At 54.8% G+C, this 23,232-nt stretch overlaps 1 protein-coding gene across 10 annotated transcripts; it reads left to right on the forward strand.

The window, feature by feature from the left end:
* The first annotated feature begins 2,155 nt into the window (after nt 1–2,155).
* On the forward strand, nt 2,156–23,098 carry LOC130678836 (interleukin-3 receptor subunit alpha-like). Of its 10 annotated transcripts, none has more exons than XM_057496054.1 (13): nt 2,156–3,198; nt 5,824–5,914; nt 10,591–10,709; nt 11,702–11,825; nt 12,308–12,440; nt 12,652–12,824; nt 14,919–15,034; nt 16,883–16,909; nt 18,005–18,119; nt 20,822–20,927; nt 21,005–21,221; nt 21,713–21,794; nt 21,986–23,098. In XM_057496054.1, the coding sequence occupies exons 2-13, from the start codon at nt 5,851–5,853 to the stop codon at nt 22,384–22,386; spliced, it is 1,677 nt and encodes a 558-aa protein (XP_057352037.1). In that variant the 5' UTR covers nt 2,156–3,198; nt 5,824–5,850; the 3' UTR covers nt 22,387–23,098. The 10 variants fall into 10 exon arrangements, 6 of the variants coding, with proteins under 6 accessions (XP_057352037.1, XP_057352036.1, XP_057352035.1 ...); XM_057496053.1 differs by having other exon boundaries at nt 2,157–3,198; nt 5,819–5,914; XM_057496052.1 differs by lacking the exons at nt 2,156–3,198; nt 5,824–5,914 and adding an exon at nt 5,935–7,420.
* The last annotated feature ends 134 nt before the right edge of the window (nt 23,099–23,232 follow it).

The raw sequence follows: 23,232 nt of genomic DNA on the forward strand, positions 1-23,232 counted from the left end.
TGCTCCAGTCTCACACTCATGCACACACACTCCTTTTAGGATGACCAAAGGGGTTGCAGGACAAGACGGTGCACGGCACCCCAAGGTGGCAGACCTCAGTCAGCTGTGGACTGGAGACGCCACTGCCTGGCACCACCTCAGCCCATGGGGCATGCAGGTAGGGAGGCTGGGAGGCATGCAGGAGGCGTCCACGCAGACACCCACAGGGAGCGGCCTGCTCCGACTACCTGGGACAGCTCCATTCGGTCCTAAATCAAAACCACGAAGAAATGGGCGTTTCGCCAGAGGCGATGGAGGCTGATAAAGATTTAATTTCAAAATTTGTGCCCCTTGGGGGCATGGGGCAGATAAACAAGGGATATGAGTGGGCATCTTTCGAAAGACTTCCCGGTATCAAGGACATAAAGGTGAGGACATTTTTCCAGTGAGGGAACCGTTATCGCTGTGGCCCAGGAACCCGTGTTGCAAACCCTGGTAAGGTGGTGTGTGCGATAGCCAGGCCGGGCTGATGCAGCGCCGAGGTTTCCTGGACGCGGCAGCCACGGCTACGACCACCTCTGGGGGAAGCAGAAATAAGTTTCACTTGCAAAACAAGCTCCCGCTCTGAGGATGGCCTTGACCCCAGGAGCCTCTGATTGCTGTGGATGGAATTAAATTTAAAAAATCAGAACCTGGCAGTCAGTCCAAGCCCGTCTGCTCTTCTGTCTCTTGTGGGGACACCCGTCACGGGGTATAGGGCCACCCTCGTCCAGGACGACCTCATCCTAGATCCTGCATTGAATCCCATCTGCAGAGACCCTGTTTCTAAATAAGGTCCTGGTTATAGGCTCCAGGTGGGCTTGAGTCTCGGGGGGACACCATTCACCCCAGGACAGATATTAAAATATTTTATTCCATCAGGGAGGAGAAACGGCAGAAAGCCCTGAGTGTCCCCGGCACACACCGTGGAGGCAGCGGGCGGTGCAGTCTGAGGCCTGCCTGGGTCTGCTGGGCGCTGGGGGAAGCAGGCGGGGAGCTCGTTGCCGAGCAGGAGGCTGGGAATCTTACAGCGAAGGGTGGCCTCCCATTCCGGGTGAGGGCTGGCCAAGCGTGTGGCCGGATGTGTTGATTGTGAGAAGTCCACCAGGGGAGCCCCTCAGCTGGGGGGAATCCCGCAGGCAGTGACCGGGGTCACGGACACCAGGCCTGTTTGACCCGGAGGACGTGGCCAGCCTCTTCCCAGGAACTGGCGCTGCAGGCCCAGGGGATGTTTTGCGGCGGGGCTCGGTGAGAACCGAGTGGATGGGGGCATCCCAGGAGGGGTGCTGCCTTCTCTGTTGCCTAGGTTTTCAGAGGAGAGGAACTGTGGGTCCTTCCCAGACCCCTGACTGGGGAAATAAAGGACTCCAGGAGGCCGGCCCCTGGGCTCTGCTGCCTGGAGCCCCCGGGGAGGGCCAGGGAAGCTGGGACATGCAGTCTGCATCCCCGAGCTAGAGACGTGCCCCACTGGGCACATGCAAAGGGTGCAGTGTGGGGCCCGGAGTCCCTGACTCTCCCCGCCTGATCCATCCCAGGCTGACCCCAGGACCTCTGCCAGGTGCAACTGGGAGGAGGGCTGGGGGGCACTGGGCAGCTCTGTAGTGGGACCACACGCCCTCAACCTCAGGTTGGAGGAAATCACCTTAAGTGGCAAAGGTGATTTATTAAGGTTGGAGACAAGGACATCCCAGATGAGGGTGGCCCTATATGCAAGGGTAGGCTGTCCCTGTAAGAGGCAGAAGAGGAGAGACACAGACCCAGGGGAGAAGCCACACGGAGATGGAGGCATAGATGGGAGGGATGTGGCCGCAGGCCCAGGGCCCCCTGGAGCCTATGGAGGAATTACATCCCTGCCCCGCCTGGACCTCGGGCTCTGGCGGAGGGTGATTCCTGTGGTCCGAAGGGCCCTATTCTGGGTCTGTCCCCCTGCCCAGATGTGCCTGCCCCTGCCCCACCTACCCACTCCCGTTCCCCACCTGTCCCCATGGGCACATCCAGGCCTGGATTCATGCTCACGTGGAAGCTCTTTCCCCTGGGCCCCTGTGTGTTTGTAGGTCTTGCTTTTCAGTCTTTTGAAATCCAGTCACCACTGGATGTTGGTTCATATTCCAGCCCAGCGGGCTGAGCAGATGCCTGGGAGGCTCCCCGCAAGCAGGTGGGCACGGGCGCTGGTCAGAGGGCGCTGCCGGTACCACGGGATTCCATGGAGAGAGATGGGAAGCCGCCTCCCATTTCTCGGGCGGGTGCCTGTGCCCCGCCTTGGCCAGAGACCCTCTGGGGTCTAAGCCCCACGTCTTCACTGGGGTTACAGCTGCCGGCAGAGGGGTACCTGGGGTCCGGCCCCGGTGAGCAGACGGCAGCCCCCCGGCCTACTGTTGGCCCTGCCGTCACCCCACCTCCAGACAAGCGCCCCGCTCTGCAAGCCTCAGGGTCTGCACGGAGCGCGCTGGGCCTCCCCACAGCCTTCACGGAAGACTTGGCTTTCATACTTTTCATGCTTTTTTTTTTCCTTTCTGATTTGGCCTTTTAGGGAATGAATAGGAAGGAAGGAGACAGGAAGGGAGCAGGGGACATTCAGGAGACTCTGGGCCAGTGGACACAGCAGACGGCCGCCGGCCCCGTTACAGGGGATGGGCTGGACCCAGTGTGGCCTGGCGGCTGCCTCCTCAGAGACATAAGTTCACACCGTGTCCCCAAGGGCACGAGGGGCTTTTCCAACTTCCAAGGGAAGCCGGCCATTCATCCCTCCACCAGGAAGTGGACCTTCCCGGTTCGGATGGTGGGCAGGAATTAGGATTGTAACAAAGAGGAACAAGCAAACAGAAACGGCAGCAGGAAAATTACACTTTTGAGAGAAAGGGTGGCCATTCCAGGGAAGGCGGAGCGGCTGTCCTCCTGCTGACCTGAAGCAGTGAGGACAGAGATAAGGGTCCCGGAACAGGTCACAAGCTACATCCAACCCTCACTGGGTCTTGGTTTTAGGGGTGGGGCCCCACCCGACGCTATAAAAAGCTGAATGAATAGGAAAAAGAGGGTTTGGTTTCTCTTTGGGGATACTTCCTCCACCACAGCTGGGAAGAGAAGACAGAGAGAGGAGCCTGGGGTCAGAGAGGCTCCCAGCCGGACACGAGAGAGCCAGGCGGGGCTGTTAGCCTCACGCAGGACGCGGCCCTCACCCAGGTAAGACCCTGACATCAGGGTGGGCAGAGTGAGGTGGGCAGGTGGGTTCAGGGGCTTTCCTGGAGGATGCAGACGGCCCACAAGAGGTGCCCAACATGTGCACGGGACTCCGTCCAGCTGAGAGGTGCCCTCCATGGGCAACGCATGCCGGGTTCACACTTAGGCTGCATGAGGTTGCACAGCATGTCACTAATCCCTACGGTGGGCACAGCTGGGTGGGGAATAGGTTGTCAGTGATGAGTTAAATAACATATAGGAGTAAAATGAGCTTTTATCACATTTTCACCTCTGTTAATGTGGAATCTGGGAAATGCATGCGCACGCATACACACACACACACACACACACACACACGAGGGTCTGGTGCTATTCCTATAGGAGTGTTGTGGTCTGAGGGTGGGGGATGGCTTGCTCCCCACAGGCAGTGCAGCCTTGGGGCTTGCCACCCCAGGATCCATGGTTCTCAAAGCCCAGGGAGACTTGCAATGTCCTGGAGGGCTTAATAACCATCAGTGGGTGGATGGATACAGTGTGATCCATGCGCACTTGGGAATATTACTCAGCCCTGAAGAGAAGGGGGCCTTGACACGCACACAGTGCAGGTGGACCTGAACGCACCATGCTCAGGGAGAGAGGCAGACACACAGGGACACACGGGGGTGCATCCGTTCACATGAAATGCCCAGAACAGGCAGATGCACAGACAGAATGTGGATTTGTGGTTGTGAGGGGCTGGGAGAGGTGGGGAGGCCTCCTCGTGGGGATGGGGGTCCGGACATCCTTGAACTAGACAGGGTGGCTGCATGACATGGCAAACATGCTGAGTGCAGCTGTGTCGTTCACTGTAGGATGGTAAATTTTACAGGTGTGAATTTCATCTCAATAAAAGTATTCGTTAACAAACACATTCTAAAAACAGACCTCTGGGCCTCTGCCCGGGATACCCACTCATGGGCCCTGGAAGCCCTGAGGTCCTGCAGGCGACGGTGCCAGACCACAGGGGGAGTCACCAGCAGTGAGGCACGCAGCCCCGGCCTCTCCCCTGGCAGGCCATGGGCTCCATCAGAATGGGGGCTCCCCACCCCTGATGTGGACCCACGGCATTTGACTCTCTGCAGACCCCAGTGTCTCGGGGTATGTCTTTTAATTCTTAGCGCTGCAGTCCGGACCACGCAGGAGCCTTGTATGTCTTACAAGTTGGCGGGACTAGGTCCCCTCCAAGTCTGGGGGTGGGGGCCGGGAGGGGCTCCTCAGCGTGGGAGCCTCGTTCTGACCACAATCTCCCCACCCTTGCAGGGGCACACAAAGGCTCTGTCCCCTCGCCCACACAGGCAAGGCTGCAAGGCTCCTGAGCCCCTGCCCACCTCCCACCGCCCCTGCTCCCCTGGCCCCGCCCAGCCTCCCTCCCCAGGCCCACTCCTCTGTTAATGATTTGGAACAGGATACCCTGATGTGCTTCACGCATCTGCGTTCTTTAAAGGGCATTAATCTCTGAGCAAGGACAGATGCCATATGGGACAGTGACTACCCCCCCCCAACACACAGAAGCCAGAACAGGCATCCCTCCCCCCGGGGCACCTCCAGAGCACCTGGGCTGGTCTGCATGCAATGGAGACAAGCCCCAGGCTGTCCTCATGAAACCTGGCTCCCAATTCTGTCTTTTTCTCATCATGGATTTGTTGCTTTCACCCTTTATAAACATTGCACTGAAATGTTATTTATCATGACGACCTGTGGACATGCCCTTAACCTTGCGCCTCGTGCCCTGCTCTCCAGACCCCAATCCCTGCATTACAAATTGATTACAAGACGCCCGTCTCCAGGTGGGATGTTCCGCGAAGGGTCCTGAGGATACAAGAGGCCTGCGTCTCTGGTGAAGGGAGTGTCCTCAAGGCAGTTGAGGGTCTGAGGCTTCCCTGTGGGGACCCCTGCTTATGGGGCAGCACCAAGCTTTGGTCCCCAAGGCACCTATGCTATTTGCAGAAGATGACTTGGGCTGGGAGGAATGTCGGTCCGTCAGGAGACCCCAGTGGGGACCGGCCACCTGGGGAAGGTCCGGGAGAGCCGGCCTGCAGAGGGCGTTTCGTGGAGAGTCTGGGAAAACTCCGGGCTGGATGATGGGGCCCCACCGAGGCCGCTTACGGTAACTTGGTCTGTTCAGGAAACTGGGTCTGTGTTGATTTCATACTTTTAATTAAACTTCCTTCCACCACTTTGTGGTCACAAGTTTCCTGGTGGGCCCGGCGTGCACTTTCCTGGCTTCGGGATGGGGCCGGAGCCAAAACCCAGGGCAGGAGCTTTTCAAACACCGGGCAACATACACACTGGGAGGCAGATGCACAGTAGGCGCACGCAGACACTCATACGCACACACTCATATGAGACATGCATATGCACACAGTCACGCGCAGAGATGCATATAAACACATGTGCGCACACACACGCATGCATGCTCACATACCCACATGCACACGCATGCCTGCACGTGCACACATGCCTGAGCCTTCCCTCTGGGAAGGAGCTCCTCAGGGTCTGAGCACGGTGCTCCCCAGGCACCCAGCGCCCTTGGGCCTTTCATGCCCAAAGCCGCAGCCCTGGCGCTTAGTCCCCTCTCTTCCAGCACAGCCCTCCTCCACGGGACCTGCGCTCACCATGGCCTGGCTTTGGCTGTCCGTGGTTCTGGCTCCAGTCTCCGCTCTGCTGCCCGCGAATCAGGGTAAGCCGGGATGGAGAAATATCTGTGCCCTTGGGTCTCTCAGGGGGTTGGCTTAACGTTCCACGGTTTACGTGGAGGCTGTGTGGGTTCCCAAGAGGCTGTACGAGGTATGCAGACTGCTCCCAGGAACCGTGACCCCTCCATGCGGTCACAGCCAGACGTGGATGGAGGCCGATGGGCTCAGGACCCTGGGCGTGGGCAGCTCCGGGACTCGGCTCCATCACTCCCCAACGTGCGGTATTCTAACGCTCGTGGCGAATTGTGTTCGAGGGAATCACCCAGTTCCTGGGGAGTCACTGGAAGACCTGGTTATTAGCTGCACTGTGTCCCCACCCAGTGACTACGTTGAAGTCCTAATTTCCAGAAGCCGTGAATGTGCCTTATTGGAAGTAAGGTCCACGTAAGATGAGGTCACTAGGGTGGGCTGTGGTCTGACAGGACTGGTGTCCTTAGGAGGAGAAATGTGGACACAGGTACACACTCACGGAGAAGCCACCTGAATCTACAGGCACAGCCACAAGCCAGGGGGTACCAAGGACTTGCTCTGTCCTGGACGCCTGGCCTGCAGGACTGGTGTTCTATAACAGGGGTTCTGAAAAGTGGTGACATCTCCAGCTCTGAGAGGCAGACAAGCAAATGTTGTTGCCCCACTGATTACAGAGCCACTCAAAGCCCCATGATTTTAAGAGCCACAGGGCACCGAGTGCCAGCAAACACTCCTACGGACCCCTGGGCATCACATCCCTTGCTGGAAAGCCAGTGTGTTTTCGGACACAGTCGTTGGGATGGGCAGAGGCTTTCCTTCCATGGCCGATGATGGAGACCACAGTCTGTGGCCTGTCAGAGAAGGGATGCCTCTGATTCAAAGACCCACCCAAGCCCGTTTATGGGTCTTGCACTCAATGTGAATAAATTTATAGGTCAAATCTCCCAGAGTAAAAGAGATCTTTAGTAACCTGAAAGGAAAAGTGTTTGGGGCAACAATTCCATGCTGTTTTCCTCACCTTTAAATGGAGATTTAAGACGGCCGGGCAACTAGGGTCCGCTCACCTTCCGTGCGGCTCCTATGCTTCCCGACCCTGATGACAGCGCATAATCAAACAGCTCAATACATGACGGTGAGATTTGATAATGCGATGGAGATGTGGAGATTGGATTCTGACCTGCCTGGGGTCACACTGGACTGTCAGCGTCCAACTGACCTCAGGCAACAGGTGTGTGCCGATGGACCTGCAGCTGGGAATCTCCCGAGGGGGCCCCCAAGGTGGGGAGACCCCCTAAATGGCACGGAAGACCACTTGTTCCCCATCCAGCTGGCTGTGCTGGCCCACGGGTGTCTGCATGGAAGCCAGTCCCCGGTCCCCCGGCACCGGCCGTGTGCCAAGCTGCAGGCCACAGGCCGAGCAGGGCCTGGAGCAGACCCACCCTGCGGCCGAGGCTTGGGGATTGCATCAGTCACGATGGTGTCAGCTGCGGTGACAGCCCCACTATTTCACAACCCATCAGGTTGGTTCCTTCCTCAAACAGTATCAGAATTCACATGTGGGTGTGTGTGGTGGGCGGGCAAGGATGTGTGAGTGCCCTGGGGCAGCTGCCTCGGTCGGCTGGGCGGCCATAACAGAACACCAGAGTTTGGGGGGCTTAAATGATCAGGAATCCATCTTCCTTCAGCTCTGGAGACCAGATGAGGTCCAGGCAGGGCTCTGAGGTCCAGGCAAGCAGGGCCACGCTCCCTCGAGGTGCCAGAGGAGGCCCCGTCCTGCCTCTTCCAGCTTCTGGGGCTGCAGGTGGTCCCTCCCATCTCTGCATCTGTCTCCGTGTGGCTTCTCCTCTGTGTGCGAGTCTGTCTCCAAACTCCCCCCCGACTGAAGAAGGACATGAGCCATATTGGATTATGCTCCACACAATTTCAGGATGACCGCACATTAACTAATTACCTCTGCAATGACCCCCATTTCCAAATAAGGTCCCATTCGGAGGTCCTGGGAATTAGGACTCCAGCATGAATTTGAGGAAGACACAGTTCAACTCTTATCAGGAGGTTCCACATATTTATTTCGGTGAGCCGGGGTCCTGGCCCTGTGGCTGTGCCCTTGGAGGGGTTTGTAGAACCAGAATATGGTATGTTTATGGGTCAGGACTGAGAGTGCCACACGTTGCTTTTGTCTGATGTTTTAGTTTCACCCAGTGATGAGAGGGCCCGGGAGATGCAGGAAGGAGTTTCTGTCCGTCTGAGGCTGCCCTCCTCAGGTATGGGCATTTTCTGGGCTCTACTCCAGGTTCCAGCTATAGCCCTGGGGCAGAGGTCCCTGCCACCTCTGTGGTCCCTTCAGGCCCATGGGGTCTCTGGGTTCGCTGACCACAGGTGGGAAGCGATTTGCCTTCAAGGACCAGAAGGCTGGAGGCAGCACTCCATGCCCTCTGAAGTCCGTCCTTTTTCCTCCAAGGCCCCTAAAGCGTAATTTGCAGGAGAGGGGCCCTGGGTACAGGACATGTCGGAAGAGAAGTTTTGAAACCAGGTATCCTGTCTTGTTCAAGTCTTAAGGAAAAGGGGTTAGTCTTTTAACCCCTGCGTCTGAATTAACTCACAGGCATTTCATACATTTACCAGGATAAGGAAGGTTTCTTCCATTCAAAATTAAAATTTCTTCCACTCCAAATTAAAAAGTTTGCTGAGCGTTCAATCCCAAAGGGGTGTCAAATTTTGCCAGTTATATTTTTGTGCTGCTGTTGAGAAGCTCATTGTTTTCCTTTAATAAGGTGAATTACATTGACGGTTAAAACAACCTTGCTTGCCAAGAGTAAATCTCTTGGGTCATAAGGTATTAGTACCCATTTTACACATTGCTGGGTTTTATGTACTAATCTTTTGCAAAGGCATTTTGGGTCTATGGTGATAGGGATGTTGGCCTCTAGTTTACTTTTCACAATATTGATTTGGGCATTAGGATAATGGTAAAACCCTGTAAGATCAGTCAGAAGATGTTTCCTGGGACCTTTTTTTTGGAGTTTGTGAACATGATACTATTTCTTCCTTAAATTTGGATAGAATTCACCAGCGACATCATCTGTGCCCTATGCTGCTTTGTGGGAGAGTTTTCCATTATAAATTCTATTCTTCTAATGTTTGTAAGGCTATTCCAGTTTCCTAGTTCTTAATATCCTTGAAGAATTTTGTTTCGTATATTGTTGAATAGAACATACAGTTGTTCAAATTGTCCTTTATTCTTTCAACATCTATGGGACCATTGCCTTTCATTCCATTCCAAGAAAATTAGTCATTTTCTTCCTTTTTTTTCTTTTCTTTGGATCAGCTTACCTCGGGGTTTATCAGTTATATTGATCCATACAGAGAACCACCTTTTTGGTTTACTTCATAATTTATATTGTTTTCCCATTTTCTGTTTCATTGACTTTTTTTTCCCCCTTTATTATTTTTGGGATCTTGAATGAAGTTTCCTTTGTTTACATTTACTCTGCTCTTCTTTCTCTAGTTTCTTAGTGTGGAAACAGATTATCAGATTTAAATGCTTCTTTGCTAATATTGAACCCTATAAATTTCCCTCTACGCAGTGTTGTGTCTGCATCCCAGATTTAAAAAAAAACTGTTATGTAAATATGTTTATTTTAAAATATGCTATAATAAAACTGTGTATAGTATAATAAAAATATGCTGACATTTGTATTTACTACTCTATCAATCATGTCTGTGTTAATGATATTGGCAGTGTTTTGGGGAAACAGAATGTACATTTTGAGGTGTAAGAAACCACTAAGAATTACATTTTCAACTTATAAAATAATTTCCTACACAAGTTTTTTTTTTTTTTTTAAGATTAGGAGAAAGTAATGCCAGAAACCAAAACATCCATATGATTTGGTCTTACCTCTCAAACTAAAGCTGTGGACCTTACTAACTAGTCATGACACTTAGAGTTTATAAAATATATAAAAGTTGATAATTCTTTCCTCTAAATCTTCTCAATGAGAGCCACAGATAATCCTGAAGTCGTATCTGTTGCATCTTTATAGCTCTGAGTTATTGGCAAAGTGCACTTGCATGGCGTCTTCGTCGTCATCCAGCGGCACCTGCAGGCTGCAGATAGAGGCCCCTTTCCTTGGTGGCCCCCAGGCAAGAGCTTATTTGCTTCGATTATATGTGAACACTGTTCAACTGGATTTATGTGGGAGGTTTTCCAACAGCACACGTGCTCCCACAGTCCGTGAACCATGTAACAATAAGTACATTACGTATGATGTATGGCAAAAACATCCTGTTTTATGAAGTAGGGCAAAAAATACAAATGCTGTTGAGATTTGCAAACTATTCCAGAATCGCAGTCTGTGTGGGCGTCTTTGAGACAAATATCTAAGCTACAGTTTGCTGTCAGTGAAAATAACATTCTGGGAGGTATCTGGCTGCACCAAGTTTCACACCGACAGGGAGGTCAGAAGTGATCTGCTTTGCTGGCATTTTTCCCATCATGAAGAGGGAAAGCTAATGGGGTCCCTAGGGCACTTTTGATGCATGCCCTCTGCCAGCCCCTGGCAAATGTGTCCACGCACAGCTCGCTTCCCAAGGAGGTCCACTAGTCCGGTGGCAGAAAGCCTCCCGCTGAGATACTGGTGGAAGCATCTTGTGTGTCTCTCCTGACTGTGACCTATACACATTTCAGATCCAGAATCACCGATTATGAACTTAAGGATGGAGCCAAGAAATAGAACCCTGACCTGGAACCTCAATGGAAATGTTTCCAAGATTGAGTGTGCCGTACATTCAGGTCATATCACAAAGGTAAACCATCATCCCCATTCCAGTACACTAGACATTCCCAGCTCTTTCTGTGACCTCAGCACTGGGCTGAGCCCAAAGGCTTAGCAGGGAAATGGGGTCGGAGGGGGAAGGTGTCAGTTACAGGCTCAGCAGCTTGGGGTTCATCCTCTGTGAGATGTGCTAGACGGATCCCCTGGTGAGGGCAGGTGTGAAAACAGGAAGAGGTACCACAGGTAGAGAACCATGTGCAGGTGAACAGAACTGCTCTGGACATTGTTCCTGTTGGCAACCGCTGCCGGGTCCCCTACCGCATTGTCCCTGGGGTTCGGAGATCTTGAGAACATCCCCGGGCAGGTTGCGGTGAGAATGTGGATCATTCACATATCTCGTGATGAAGAAGCACTTGTCGGTTCCTTGAGAATAAACAGGGTCTCCTCCAATTGCAGTAAATTAAAGGCATGCAACAATCCAGACACAGAAATAGGCATTTGGGGGGATGTGACGTGTGATTAAAGTGATATTTCCAATTGGTGGAGATAATAGGGCCAGCACAGTTTCAAAGAGGGGCCCAAGTTAAGTTGGATTCATACTTCACAGCATACATCCACATAAATCGAATGTAGGAAAGACCTACAGAATTTCCAAGTACAGAAGAAGTAGAAGAAACTGTAGACTATTTCAGATGATTGGTCCATGTTGCCATTTCCGCCTGGGCCCCCTGCCCCTCGCAGGTAGGTGGAGGGCAGTTTGTTCTCATGAAGACGGGGGCCACTTGGTTGTCCAGCCTTGTGTTTCCCGAAGTTCCCTGGTGAGTTTCTGTTCCCTTTTCCATGTTTGTTTCTCCGGAGCCACATGTGCACAGAGTTTATGCAGAGACAAGCTGGAATTGAACAACAGCACCAGGTTTTCAAAGGTGACAGGTCATGTCTCAGGGAAGAGAGGACAGCAGCAGGTCACCGTGTGGTCCAAGCAAATGTTGCACAGCAATTAATCAGTTGCTCTATGTGTCTTAGGCAAAAAACAACCGTTACTGCCAGTTCTACATGGTTCCCTCCTGTGAGATGACAAACTACAGTGTCACTGTCACCATGACCACAGGTCAGCTGTTCTCAACGTCGATTTTGTATCCTATGCAAGGTGAGTGGACGATGCTCTTTTGGGTTTCTGCTTGTGCTCCGTCCATTGCTGAGTGGAATTAAAGTAAATAAATACAGACAATCTCGGAGGGCCAACACAGTGACATCGCTGCTGTGATCTGGAAGTGACCGACCGGAGGAATGCAGGATGGATGCTGGTGGGCGGGAGGGAGGTGGGTGAGGCCATAAGGAGTCCTCTCAGAGAGGTCCTCTCAGGGATGGGAACGCACCGTATCTGGAGCACGGGCACACCAGCGTCCTGGTGGACACACCATCCCACAGTTTCAAAAGGTGTTTGGAAAGCACACACAGGATGTGTCTCTATTTCCCGCACTTTACAATTTTTACACCATTTGGACATCCTTTCGTTCTTAAGTTTGGATGTGAACTTCCTTACATCTGCCTGGGAATACACAAGGGCCTCAAAATCTCCGTGTTGCTCTAAAAGGAACCCGGTTTCTCTCTTCCTCTTTGCACACCCAGAAGGTAACCCCAGAGCAGCCGCCCAAGACCTGCACTGCAGGGTCCATGACGTGGACTTCCTCACATGCCACTGGGTGGTGGGGTCGGAGGCGCCGGATGACGTGCAGTACTGCCTCTACATGGAGGACCTGAAGTAGGTGTGGGTGCAGGGCAGGGGCCCTTGGCATTTATGACAAAGGTCCACCGACAGGGGGAAAATTACCCGCCCCCAGCCCTGGAGACCAGACGTCTGAGGTCCAGGTGGGGCTCTGGGGTCTGAGCGGGCCAGGGCGGCCCTCCCTCCACAGGCTGCAGGGGGCGCTCGTTCCTACCTCTTCCTTCCTGCATGTGCCCTCCTTGCCCAGGACGTATGCGCAGCAGGAGTGCCTACATTACGGAGAGGATCCGAGGGGCACACACGTCCGCTGTTATTTCAATGTCACCGGGCTACCCAAAGAGCTCCACTTCCTGGTAAAGGGCACCAGCAGGGGCTCCAGCATCCCCTGTTCAGAACTCTGGGTGGACTTAATGGAAACTGGTGAGTTGGGGCCCAGGGCACCTGATGGCCCACCCGTGGGTTTCAGAGGCTGGGCCTTCCTCGGGTGGCTGTGCCCACACCCCACAGGGTGGCTTAAACAGCGGACCTTTGTTGATCATGGTCCTGGAGGTCTGATCTCGTGCTGGCCAACTGGGGTCCTGGCGAGGGGTGGGAGGGTCTCCTCCTAGTTTGCAGAGGGACACCCCCTCTCTGTGTCCTCACACGGAGCAACTGAGCTCTGGAGTGTCTCCTATAAGGATGTGAATCCCACCCTGGGGTCTGCCCTCGTGACATCAGCCAATCCTAATCCCTCCCAAAGGCCCCCTCCCCATGCCACCCCCTGGGGGTTGGGCTTCCCGTGTGGATTCAGGAGGGACACTCACATTCGGCCCAAGGCAGCTGCCACCCGCTCACTGGGCCTCAGGGAGTCACCTGCCTGCCCCTCAGTTATTTCCATACCCCCTTGTGGCCCCCGTCGGGTGGACTGACCGTGAGGCTGGGGTCCTTGCACTCACGGCCCCCTCAAGTCTCTGTGTTCATACACCGATGGGTTTTTGTAGCACAAAACGACCTTCCAGAGCAGCATCCTACTCTTTTCCTTAAATGAGACCCCTACCCCGCACTGACAGCCTCAAGCTGCCCGACCCCTGGGTGCCCCCAGCGGCCCACATGCAGTCAGGAGGCACACAGCCCACGAGGCCAGTGAAAACACAAAAAACACGGAAACGGTGGAAAACACGCATCACAGGGGTGCTGTGGCCCCCGAGTCGAGCTGGCACTCTTTGCTGTCAGCCTGCAGCCCTGCACGGTCCCACCCCGGCCGCACGGCGTCCGTGGCTGGCTCCCAGCAGATTTCAAGGTGGGGTCAGGAGAGCCCCCACCCAAGCCTGGGGCCGTGTGCAGGGACACTGGTCACACATGCCTCTGTGCGCGCACGGGCTGGGAACGGGTGTGGAGGGCGTAGAGCTGAGAAGGTGCCAGGTGCTGCCACGGAAACTGGGACATCAGGTCCTGAGCTTTCTTAGTTCCCAACTGCAGCCATAACAGATGACCCCAAACACAGGCACAAAACATCAGAAATCCATCCTCCCCAAGCCCTGGAGCCCAGACCTCTGAGGTCCAGCCGGGGCAGGGCCTGCTCCCTGCACAGGCCCCAGGGGAGGCTGCTTCCTGCCTCTGCCAGTGACGGGGGGCTGCAGGCGGCCCTGGGCATGTGGCCACGTCCCTCCTGTCTCTGCCTCCATCTCCCCGTGGCTTCTCTGTGTCTGTGGCTCTGCTCTTCCATCTCGTGTGAGGCCACCTGTCCCTGGGTTGAGAGCCACCCTCACCCAGGACATCAACTCAGACGCTGCACTTATTTACACTTGCAAAGACCTGTGCACAGGTACATGAGATTGGAAGTGGCCATACCTTCTGGGGGCTCCACGCTGTTCACCACTGCAGAGCTCTTTAGAAGTGCTTGTGGTTCCCCTCTGGCCCTGGCTGTTCCTTGCACACAGAGCCATTGGCCTCCAAGAGCCACGCCTGAGGCTCTGCTTACGGTGCGTGTTACACGTTGACCGAAGCCTTCAAGCCTGTGGGTGGGGAGCCACCCTCTCCAAAGCCAGAGGGACGGGTGGGTATAGTCCGCTCCCTCACCTAGGGCTGTGGGGGGGGGCTCCCAGCAAGTGTGGTCAGAGCTGTGGGGGGCAGGAGGGTCTCAGGGGAGCCACTACATAAGGTGGGGTGGCAGCAGGGCAGAAACTGCCTGTTGGTGTCCAGAGCCCGGCCAAGGGTGGGGGAGCCTGTGGGGACCCTCCTGGCGGGGTGGGAGTGGGCTGTGCTGAGCAGAACTCATGGGGGCAAGGAGAGAGGCCCCACACTCCCAGGAGGCTTCCTCTTCCGGGACTAGTGGAACCTGCGGCGCCTGGGCTGTGGGGACGGGGACAGAACGGTGTTGCTCCGGGCCCTGTCAGCAGCCTGGGCCCAGAGAGGGTCTTCTTTAATGACTTTCTCTTCTTTTTCCCCCTGAACTGGCAGCAGGCCTATTTTAACATATCTCCAGGAAGAAAATCTGGATGTATTTCGCTCACAAACATGTTTTCCCCCCTCTAGAGAGACTGAGGCTCCCCAACATCACAGCAAGGTGTAATAAATCCCTTTCTGTCATGGAGTGGAAAATGGCAAGTCACTTCAATGACAGATTTGTCTATAAACTTCAAATACGAAAGGTAAACGCCTGCTCCGCGATGGTCCTCTGAGGTCTAGAATCTGTCCTGTGGGACTCTGGGGACAGATAAAACACACACACACACACACACACACACAGACGTGAGCCGTGAGAAAAACATGGCTTTTGCAAAACTTAAATGATCAGCTCAAAAGATGCCCCGGGAAGTCGAAAAGGCAAGTGGTGAATGCGTAGAAAATACTTGCATAGCACATATGCCTGGGGAAGACCTATATTTAGGATGGATAGGGGACGCTTCCAAATCAGTGCTAAGAGGACAAATAATGATATTTAAAAAATTGGCAAAACATCGCAACAGTCACTTCCCCAAAGAAGATACGTGAGCGACCAATGAAGAGGTGGACAGAGTTAGTGATCAGGCAGATGCAAATGAAAACCCCAAGAATAGGCCACTTCGTGCCGTCGGACAGGTTAAAATGACAAACTTGGCGAAACTGAGGGCCAGCGGGGCCGAGACATGGCTGGAACTCTGGTCTGAAACTGTGGGAATGGAAGGGGCCACGCCCCTTTGGGAAACCCCAACGTGTCAGAGCCAGAGGTTCCCTGCTAGGTCTGGACCCAAGAGAAATTAAATCTGAAGCCCAGCGAACCGGGTTCCGGAACGTTCATGGCAGCTACTTGTAAATAGTCAAAAACTGGAAGAACCCAACAGAAGGATGAGCAAGGTAGAACCGACAGGCACGCTGCGTGAGCCCGGTTATAGGAAAGCACAGAAAGTGTGAATGGGTGCATGACCCACCAGGGGTCTGGGGCCATGGTGGGGCAGGCAGACATCTCACGGGCTGTGAGGGAACTTGGGGGGACAGAAATAAATGGTTGCCATGGCTTCCCGGGCACACATCTGTCCAGGCTCTTCAAGTGAGTGGTTTGCTTCATGCAAAATCAAAGTTTATAGGTTGAAAGAAAACAGTGAAGTATTTGTGGGCTAATTGGTATTTTATACTTACTTACATTTATTCGTTATATTTACTTAGTTATGTATTATTTATACTTGATAATTACTTATAGCAAATTTTTCTATGAACCCAAAACTGTTTCAAAAGATCTATTCATTAAAAGAGACCATGTATGTTGAGGAATTTTAGTCAGTAATCTACATATATATATATATATATATATATATATAATTTTATTTATCTATTTGTATATTGTTTATGTTTATTGTGATGTTCAGTTACCAACACTACTCAATTTTTCTCCAGACCTAAAACTGCTCAAAAAAACTTGACATCTATAAGGTAAAAGACAGTGACCAAAGTATTTGGGCTAATTGGTATTTTATACTCAGTTATTCACTTATTTACTATGTTTATTTTTATGCATTATTTATATTCAATTGCTGTGTATATTTAATTTTTCTGTAAACTCAAAAGACAAAATGCATCCAGTCTGTTAACTTTTAAAACACCAACTATATTTTTGAGGTAACTGGCATTTTATACTCAGATTTATTATCTTTACTTAACTTGTGTATTATGTTTATTATTAATACTCCACTAGAGATTATACTCAATGATTCTGTAGACCTAAAATTACTCAAAAAAAGGCGACTACTTTTATTTTTATTCATTTCTCAGTTTTTATGGAATTGTCATTGATATGTAATAATTGTATTATTTAAGATTATTTTTTAGTTAATCGACATTTGCTACTCAGTTTGTATTTATATGCACTATTTTTATATATACTATTTATTATTCAAACTCAGGCACTGATCATTTTGTACTCAATTTTCTGTGCCTTAAAACTACTCAAACAAGTCAGGGCCTTTCCTCAGGGATCCAGGACCCCAGGGCAGCACATGCCTCTTTCTGCTTTTGTCTCGCAGGGCTCAGATCCTCCCTACACGGAGAACGTGAGTGTCCCCTGCATGTGCAGAGTGTGGTCTGCTCAGCTTTCTGACCATCCGGTTCCCATGCGCCGGACTCCGTGAGCGGGCGGCACTCCCCATAAAACAGTCTCAGGCAGCTACCGAGAGATGGGAAACGGCTCTGAGATGAAGCTCTGTGTCCACGTGGCTGCTCCTCTGTGTCTGGGTGTCCCTTCTTTCTCTTAGAAGGACACCTGTCACTGGGTTTAGGGCCACCCTTGTCCATGATGACTTCATCTCAGACCCCGCACTTAATCCCATCTACAGAGATCCTGTTTCCAAATAAGGTGCCATTCCCAGGTTCGGGGGGGATGCGTCTTTCTTGGGCAGCCACCATTCAACACTGTGCAGCGCCCCATGCACTGCACGAGACCCCACAGGCAACACCAGTGTTCCTGGCGTCGCTGGCGGTGGCCATGCCTTATGTACCTTCTGGGGGTCAAGAAGCACATTTTTGTTTGGACACCAAGCATCTGGGCAGAAGCAAGCAGGGGGCTCCAGGCCCCGGACCCACTGAGCAGCAGGCATCTTCGTGCTCTTTCTGAGTGGGGTGGGTTGGAAGAGATCTTGGGGTGCCTGTCTTAGCTCCCTGAGGCAGTGGAGGCACATGAGCAGACTCGGAGCTTAGGCCCAGGAATTCACCCTCCCCCAGGTCTGGAGACGAGACGTCTGAGACCCGGGCGGGCCTCCATGGTCTAGGCGGGGCTCTGCAATCCTCTGCAGACGCAAGAGGGGACTCCTTCCTGCCCCTTCCAACTTCTGGGGGCCTCAGGTGGCCCTGGGCTTACTGCCTAGTACCTCCAGCATCCATATGGTGTTCTGCCTGTGCGTCTGTGCCCGAATATCCCTTTTTATAAGGACACAAGTCCTACTGGGTTAGGGACCCCTCAATCTGACCTCTTCTGAACTAATTCATGATGCCTGCATCAACCCTATTTGCAAAGAAGGCCGCCTTGAGGCCCTGAGGCTCGGGACTCCCACGGAGGAATTAGGGGGAACACACTGCACTCTTACAGGGCACCCTTCTTCACTCCCCACCCACCAGCACTGACCTTTTCCTCTTTGTTTTCCTTTAAACAGCTGGTCTCAGAAAATTCCTTTGTGCTCTACAACCCCGGAATCTACACGGTGAGGCTACAAGCCCAGGGAGGCTTCCAGAACGTCTGGAGCGAGTGGAGCGCCACCCAGCGCTTTGGTGAGTGGACCGCTTGCTTCTCCTGGTGGGGGGGACACTTGGGCACCGCCCCTCAGGAAGAAGGCATCGCCCCACGCCGGCCACCAGCTGGGACCCGCTTTTCATCGCCACCTCTCAGTGTTCTGACACCAAAGGAGGGGAGCTTGGCTCCCCCCACTTGTGTGTCCCCAAGGAGGGCTCAGAGGTGACGGGTGATCTTGTCCTGACCCCGCGGGGAGGGAGAGGGTGGACAGAGCAAGACTGTCTGGCTAAGAATCCCCCGAGCTGTCTGTGGACAGTGGGCCTGACGATTTGCCCAGGAGAAGAGCTGCTACGTCCCCTGACTTTCTGAAGCCAGATCCCACTCCCAGGTCCCGGAAACAGTCTGGTCCAGAGGTGGCAGAGCAGGAAATCTTGGTCAGCAGACTGAGACCCTTTGCGTGTGTGTCCTGGGGCATCTGTAACTGAGTACCACAAACTCCTCTCCCACCGGCTCCGGGGGAGGCTTCTTTCTCCCTACCTCTTCCAGCTTCTGGGGCTCCAGGAGGCCCTGGGCGTGTGGCCACATCCCTCCAGTCTCTGCCACTGTTTCCACGTGGCTTCTCCTCCGTGTCTGTGTCTCTCCTCTTCATCTCTGATGAGGACACCTCTCATTGCATTTAGGGCCACCCTCGTCCCTGAGGACCTTACCTTTACTTGACTACATCTGCAAAGCCCCTCTATTACACGCTGAAAGGTATCTGCTGCAGAGAGCAGGGTGCCTGCGTCACGGCCACATAGCAGCGCAAGCAGGCCCCCCGGGCTGCCTCCCAGAATCGTTGCTCCACGCCAGGCTCCACGTGTCCCTCAGATGAATGGCCGCCCCTTTGGACAGACACATCCCATGGGACATTGAGGTTCACCTGCCATGGCTCATATGGAAGACACGAGAGGCAGGGAGGGGCCTTTCTGTACTGACCCCTGTAATTCAGGGTTCTCTGGAGAAATAGAACCAATAGGATGCGAAATCCAGGAGAGGAAATCATGGGGTAAGAAATATCTCTAAAACCAAAATCAGTCAAAGGGAGAAATAAAATTTAAAGCCCGTTTATTGCTTACAAACTGCAGTCCGGGGGCTGCCTCCCTCCTGCTCCTGCAGAAGCAAGCGAAGCCTCCCCCCAGCCTCTCAGGTTCAGAAGAGCCCTGGGTTGCTCAGGTAATTACCCCCTGATATGGAGATGAACTACCCCTCTCCACCCCTGAGGAACGCCCATTTGGTATGGATATGCTGTAAAGACAGGCAAGATATTCTGGATATGCTTCAGTTTTACCCACAGATGAGCATCTATAGCTATCCCCATACTTCTATCTACTTGGGACAGATAGAGAGATTCATTTTAAGGAACTGGTTAATGCAATTGGGGGTCTGGCAAACACAAAACCTGGTGGGTACACGAAGCAGCTGGACACCCAGGGAAGAGGTGATGTTGTAACTGGAGTGTGAAGACAGAATTCCCTCTTCCTTGGAGGACCGCAGTCTTTTTCTCTTGAGGCCATCAACTGGTTGGATGTGGCCCACCCACTATGAAGGCAATCCATTTGACTCAACGACTAGTAATTTAAATGTTAATCTCATCTAAAAAAATACCTTCACAGCGACATCCAGACAGGTGTTTGACCAAATCTCCACCACGGCCCAGCCACGTCGGTACAAAATTAGTTAAAACCGTAATACAGAGCTATTAACTCCTAGGGCTGCACTGACGATCAGCCAAGAGTGGGCAGCTTCAACACTCCCCATCTCCCGGTTCTGGAGGCTGCAAGTCCAGGATCCAGGTGTGGGCAGGGCAGTTCCTCCTGAAGGCTGAGGGAGATGCTTCAGGCCTTCTTCCCCGCTTGCGGGGCTGCAGGCCCTCCGAGCCACATCTGGGTTATTGTAAGCTGGGTGACCCAGTCCTTTGAGCTCCTGGGGGTCAGGTGGTGCTTGGGATTCCTGCAGACCCGGCTTAAAGTACCCCAGGCCCAAAAGCATCCCCTGCAGGCCCTAGGGACCTTTCTGAGCAAGGTCCTCAGGGCATAGGAGAGACTCCTAGCAATATGCCCCTGGGGTTTGGAACCCCTCTGGTGGGCCTGGGGGGTGCTGGGAGGGGAGGGGTGTGCAGATGCCAGGTCCCCTTTGCCTTGTCTCCCCCGGCTTCCCTCTGGGACCAGCTTCCAGGCTTCCTGGCCATCACTCTGGCAGGCTGCCGATACCTTAAGACACACGTGCATTTTCTCAGGACACCTGGGTCGAGGGCCCTGAGGCCACCTGAACCTTCCCTCGGCCCCTTTCACACTGCCTTCCCTGTGGGACTCATTCCCCAGCTGCCCCCCACCACCCTGGGGCTGCCTGCCCTGCTTGGCTTCGAGGAGCTCGCTGTTGCCCAAACTCTCAGTCATCAAGATAAATCTTTAATGCAATCGTTTTTTTTAAAAATCACAAGTCATGCAAAAAATTCATGATGGGCACTGTAAATTCCAGGGTGGGGCGGCCCGAGCCCTCGGCGCTGAGCAGGAAAGGGCCGGTGATTCTCCAAGGGCGGCCGCGGGTGCAGGGGGCGCGAGGTGGGGACCGCGCTCAGCTGGTGGTTCCTGCGGGCCTGCCCGCCTGGCGCGCCATGGCCGCTGTCCCCGGCTGGACGGGCCCGCGCTGCGGTGCCTCCGCCGTGCCCGTGCCCGACGCGCCCCTCCACCCTCCTCCCCAGAGTGCGACCCTGAGGAGGAGGCCCTGAGCCGCGCCTGGCTGGCCCCGTCGCTTTTGGCGCTGGTCACACTGCTGGCCCTGGGGCTCGTGCTCCTGATCTGCACGAGGTAAGCGTCGCCTCCGGGTCCCTTGGCCGGCGTCCTGCGCCTCGGCAGCGCGGGTGACACGCAGCCCCTGCCTCCAGCCGCTCCAGCCGGGTGCACCGCCCTGCTTTCGGCCGCGCGGGCTCCGCAGCCCCGGGGACACCAGGAGCCCAGGCCCCAGGGCGGCATCCTGGGGCCCCCTCCCTCCTTCCTGCCCTGGGGCGCCGGTGCGGGGTGCAGCGAGGCTCGCCGGCGCGTACCACACACACGTCCCCACTGCTTCCCATCTTGCCCGGACCCCACCCTCCGTATCCTTCGGTACGTGGCTCGGGGACCCTGCCCCCACCCGGCGGGCAGCCGGCCAGGGACAGGGCCATCAGGGCCTTTTCCGACCGCCACTGCTGCGGCCAGGGCCCCTTTCCAAAGCCCGCGCTCAGTCTAGTGGGTGAGCCGGGCCCTGGGGCCTGACCCACGGCAGCTGGTTTCAGGAGTGGAGGCGCCACCATGTGCTTCCACTGGGAGTTGTTGCGAGGGAGAGTGGCCGTGGCGGTGGGGCCACCACCCAGAGGTGGGTCTCTGGAGGGGGTCTCCAGATGCAGCCCTGCGCGAGACCTCCGCGTCTCTGGCACCCTGATTGCTCGTCCCTGCCTGTCTGGCCCCGAGGGGGGTGGGCGGGGGCGCAGAGAAGCCCCTCCGGAGGGGTTCCAGCCCCAGCTCTCCCCCGGGTGGCCGTGGCAGGTGGGGGACGTGCGTGGCCCGATGACGCGCCCCCATCTTGCACTCGGAGCACATCAGTCTCCCCTCCCCAGGTACTCGGTGATGCGCAGGCTCCTCCCGCCCATCCCCCGCGTGAAGGACCCCATCGGGGACAGCTCCCAGGGCGACAAGATGGTACGTCCTTGCGGGTGTCTGGGCACCAGGCAGCCACAGCCCAGCCCAGCCCATAGGGCGCTTCTCTGGGGGGCTGCCAGGCGTCAGGCACGCCAGGAGCCCCCATGACCCAGGCCCAGCCAGGTCCCGGCTTTCTGCGCACACGCTCCCTGGTCTACAGCCCTTCGTTCAGTGGGGCCTTCTGCCCACAGATGGTCTGGGAGGCCGGCAGGGACAGCCGGGAGGACTGTGCTGTGGCCGAGGTGCAGGTCGTGGGGGAGACGTGAAGTTGGCACTCGGCCCTTCTGCCGGACCTCAGCCGAGGGGACGTAATGGCCAGAGACGCCAACATGTTTCATGGGGAGTTGCCGCTTTGGAACGAGTCCTCCTTTCCTGCTCACCCCTCAATAAAGAGCGCTTTACTCACTCCCGGCCTGAGGGGGGATCCAGCCCCTCACCCCGAGGCCCCGGACCCTCTTTCCTCCTGAAACCTGCTGGGCCCAGATGCCCTCTAACACGTCTGGGATTCAGTGGCCCTGCAGCCCCTCACAGCCCTGGGTACTTCCTCCCTGCACTTGGGCCGTCAGCTGCCCGACACACACGTTCTATGTGATAAGAACACCCACCCTCCACAAACCGAAGAGGCTGTCCAGGGACGGCAGATGGGACAGAGCATCTGGGCAGCAGGAAAGGGGGTGCAGCCCTGTGATGGCCTGTGGGTGGGGCACGAGACACAAGCCGGCAGGGCCCTGCTCCTACGATGTACCCACCACCCATGGTGGTGGTGCTGGTAATTCCTAACAAAGCCCTCCCTCCCTCCCAGGAGCCACCCAACTGTTAGCCCACAGGTGGTCCTGCTGTCCACAGAGGAACCAGGGCTTTCCTGAACCATGCGAAGCACGTCTCCCCGAATGGTACCATTAACATTTGAAGCTCATACGGGGTGGAAGTCACTGTCCAGTGCAAGGCAGACTGACTGAGAAAAGCAGCCCTGTCCAGTGGCTGGCGTTTTATCAGGTGACCCGCTACCTGCACAAGGCTCTCACAGAGTGACTGGCACAGCCTGCCGCTCCAGAAGTCATGGGGCCTTTCTACCCCAGCCCACACTTTACAGGAAGTGGTCAGGGATCCCCGTGCAGCCTGGGTGGGGCCCATCCTCTGTTATGCACAGAACACTGGCCGAGGCTGCAAGATGCTCCAGCCTGGGCGGGCACACACCCACTTCGCAGTGGATGCCTTCTGGCCAGACTAGCACAGACGTGGACCACCTAGCTGCCTGCAGCTTTGAGCTCCTCGGCAGGAACTCGGGCCAGTGTTAATGCCCCCGTGGTGGGTGGCCAGGCTAGATCTATGCAGCTGCTGGAGGGCCACCTAACGCTAGTTCCCCAGCCGGGGTGCCCAGACTTTGCTAGGCCCTGTCGACCCACCCTGCTGCTCCATGTGCCCACCCCTGCACGGC

The sequence above is a fragment of the Manis pentadactyla genome, chromosome X (assembly GCF_030020395.1).
Source record: "Manis pentadactyla isolate mManPen7 chromosome X, mManPen7.hap1, whole genome shotgun sequence".
Lineage (NCBI taxonomy): Eukaryota > Metazoa > Chordata > Mammalia > Pholidota > Manidae > Manis > Manis pentadactyla.

What these genes read in the sequence shown, in the direction of transcription:
- LOC130678836 (XM_057496052.1), top strand. Translation starts at nt 6,997, where the DNA reads ATGACAGCGCATAATCAAACAGCTCAATACATGACGGTGAGATTTGAT. An exon ending in GAGCGCCACCCAGCGCTTTG is followed by an intron (nt 18,120 to 20,821) that starts GTGAGTGGACCG and finishes CCTCCTCCCCAG; the next exon opens with AGTGCGACCCTGAGGAGGAG. An exon ending in GTGCTCCTGATCTGCACGAG is followed by an intron (nt 20,928 to 21,004) that starts GTAAGCGTCGCC and finishes CCCTGCCTCCAG; the next exon opens with CCGCTCCAGCCGGGTGCACC.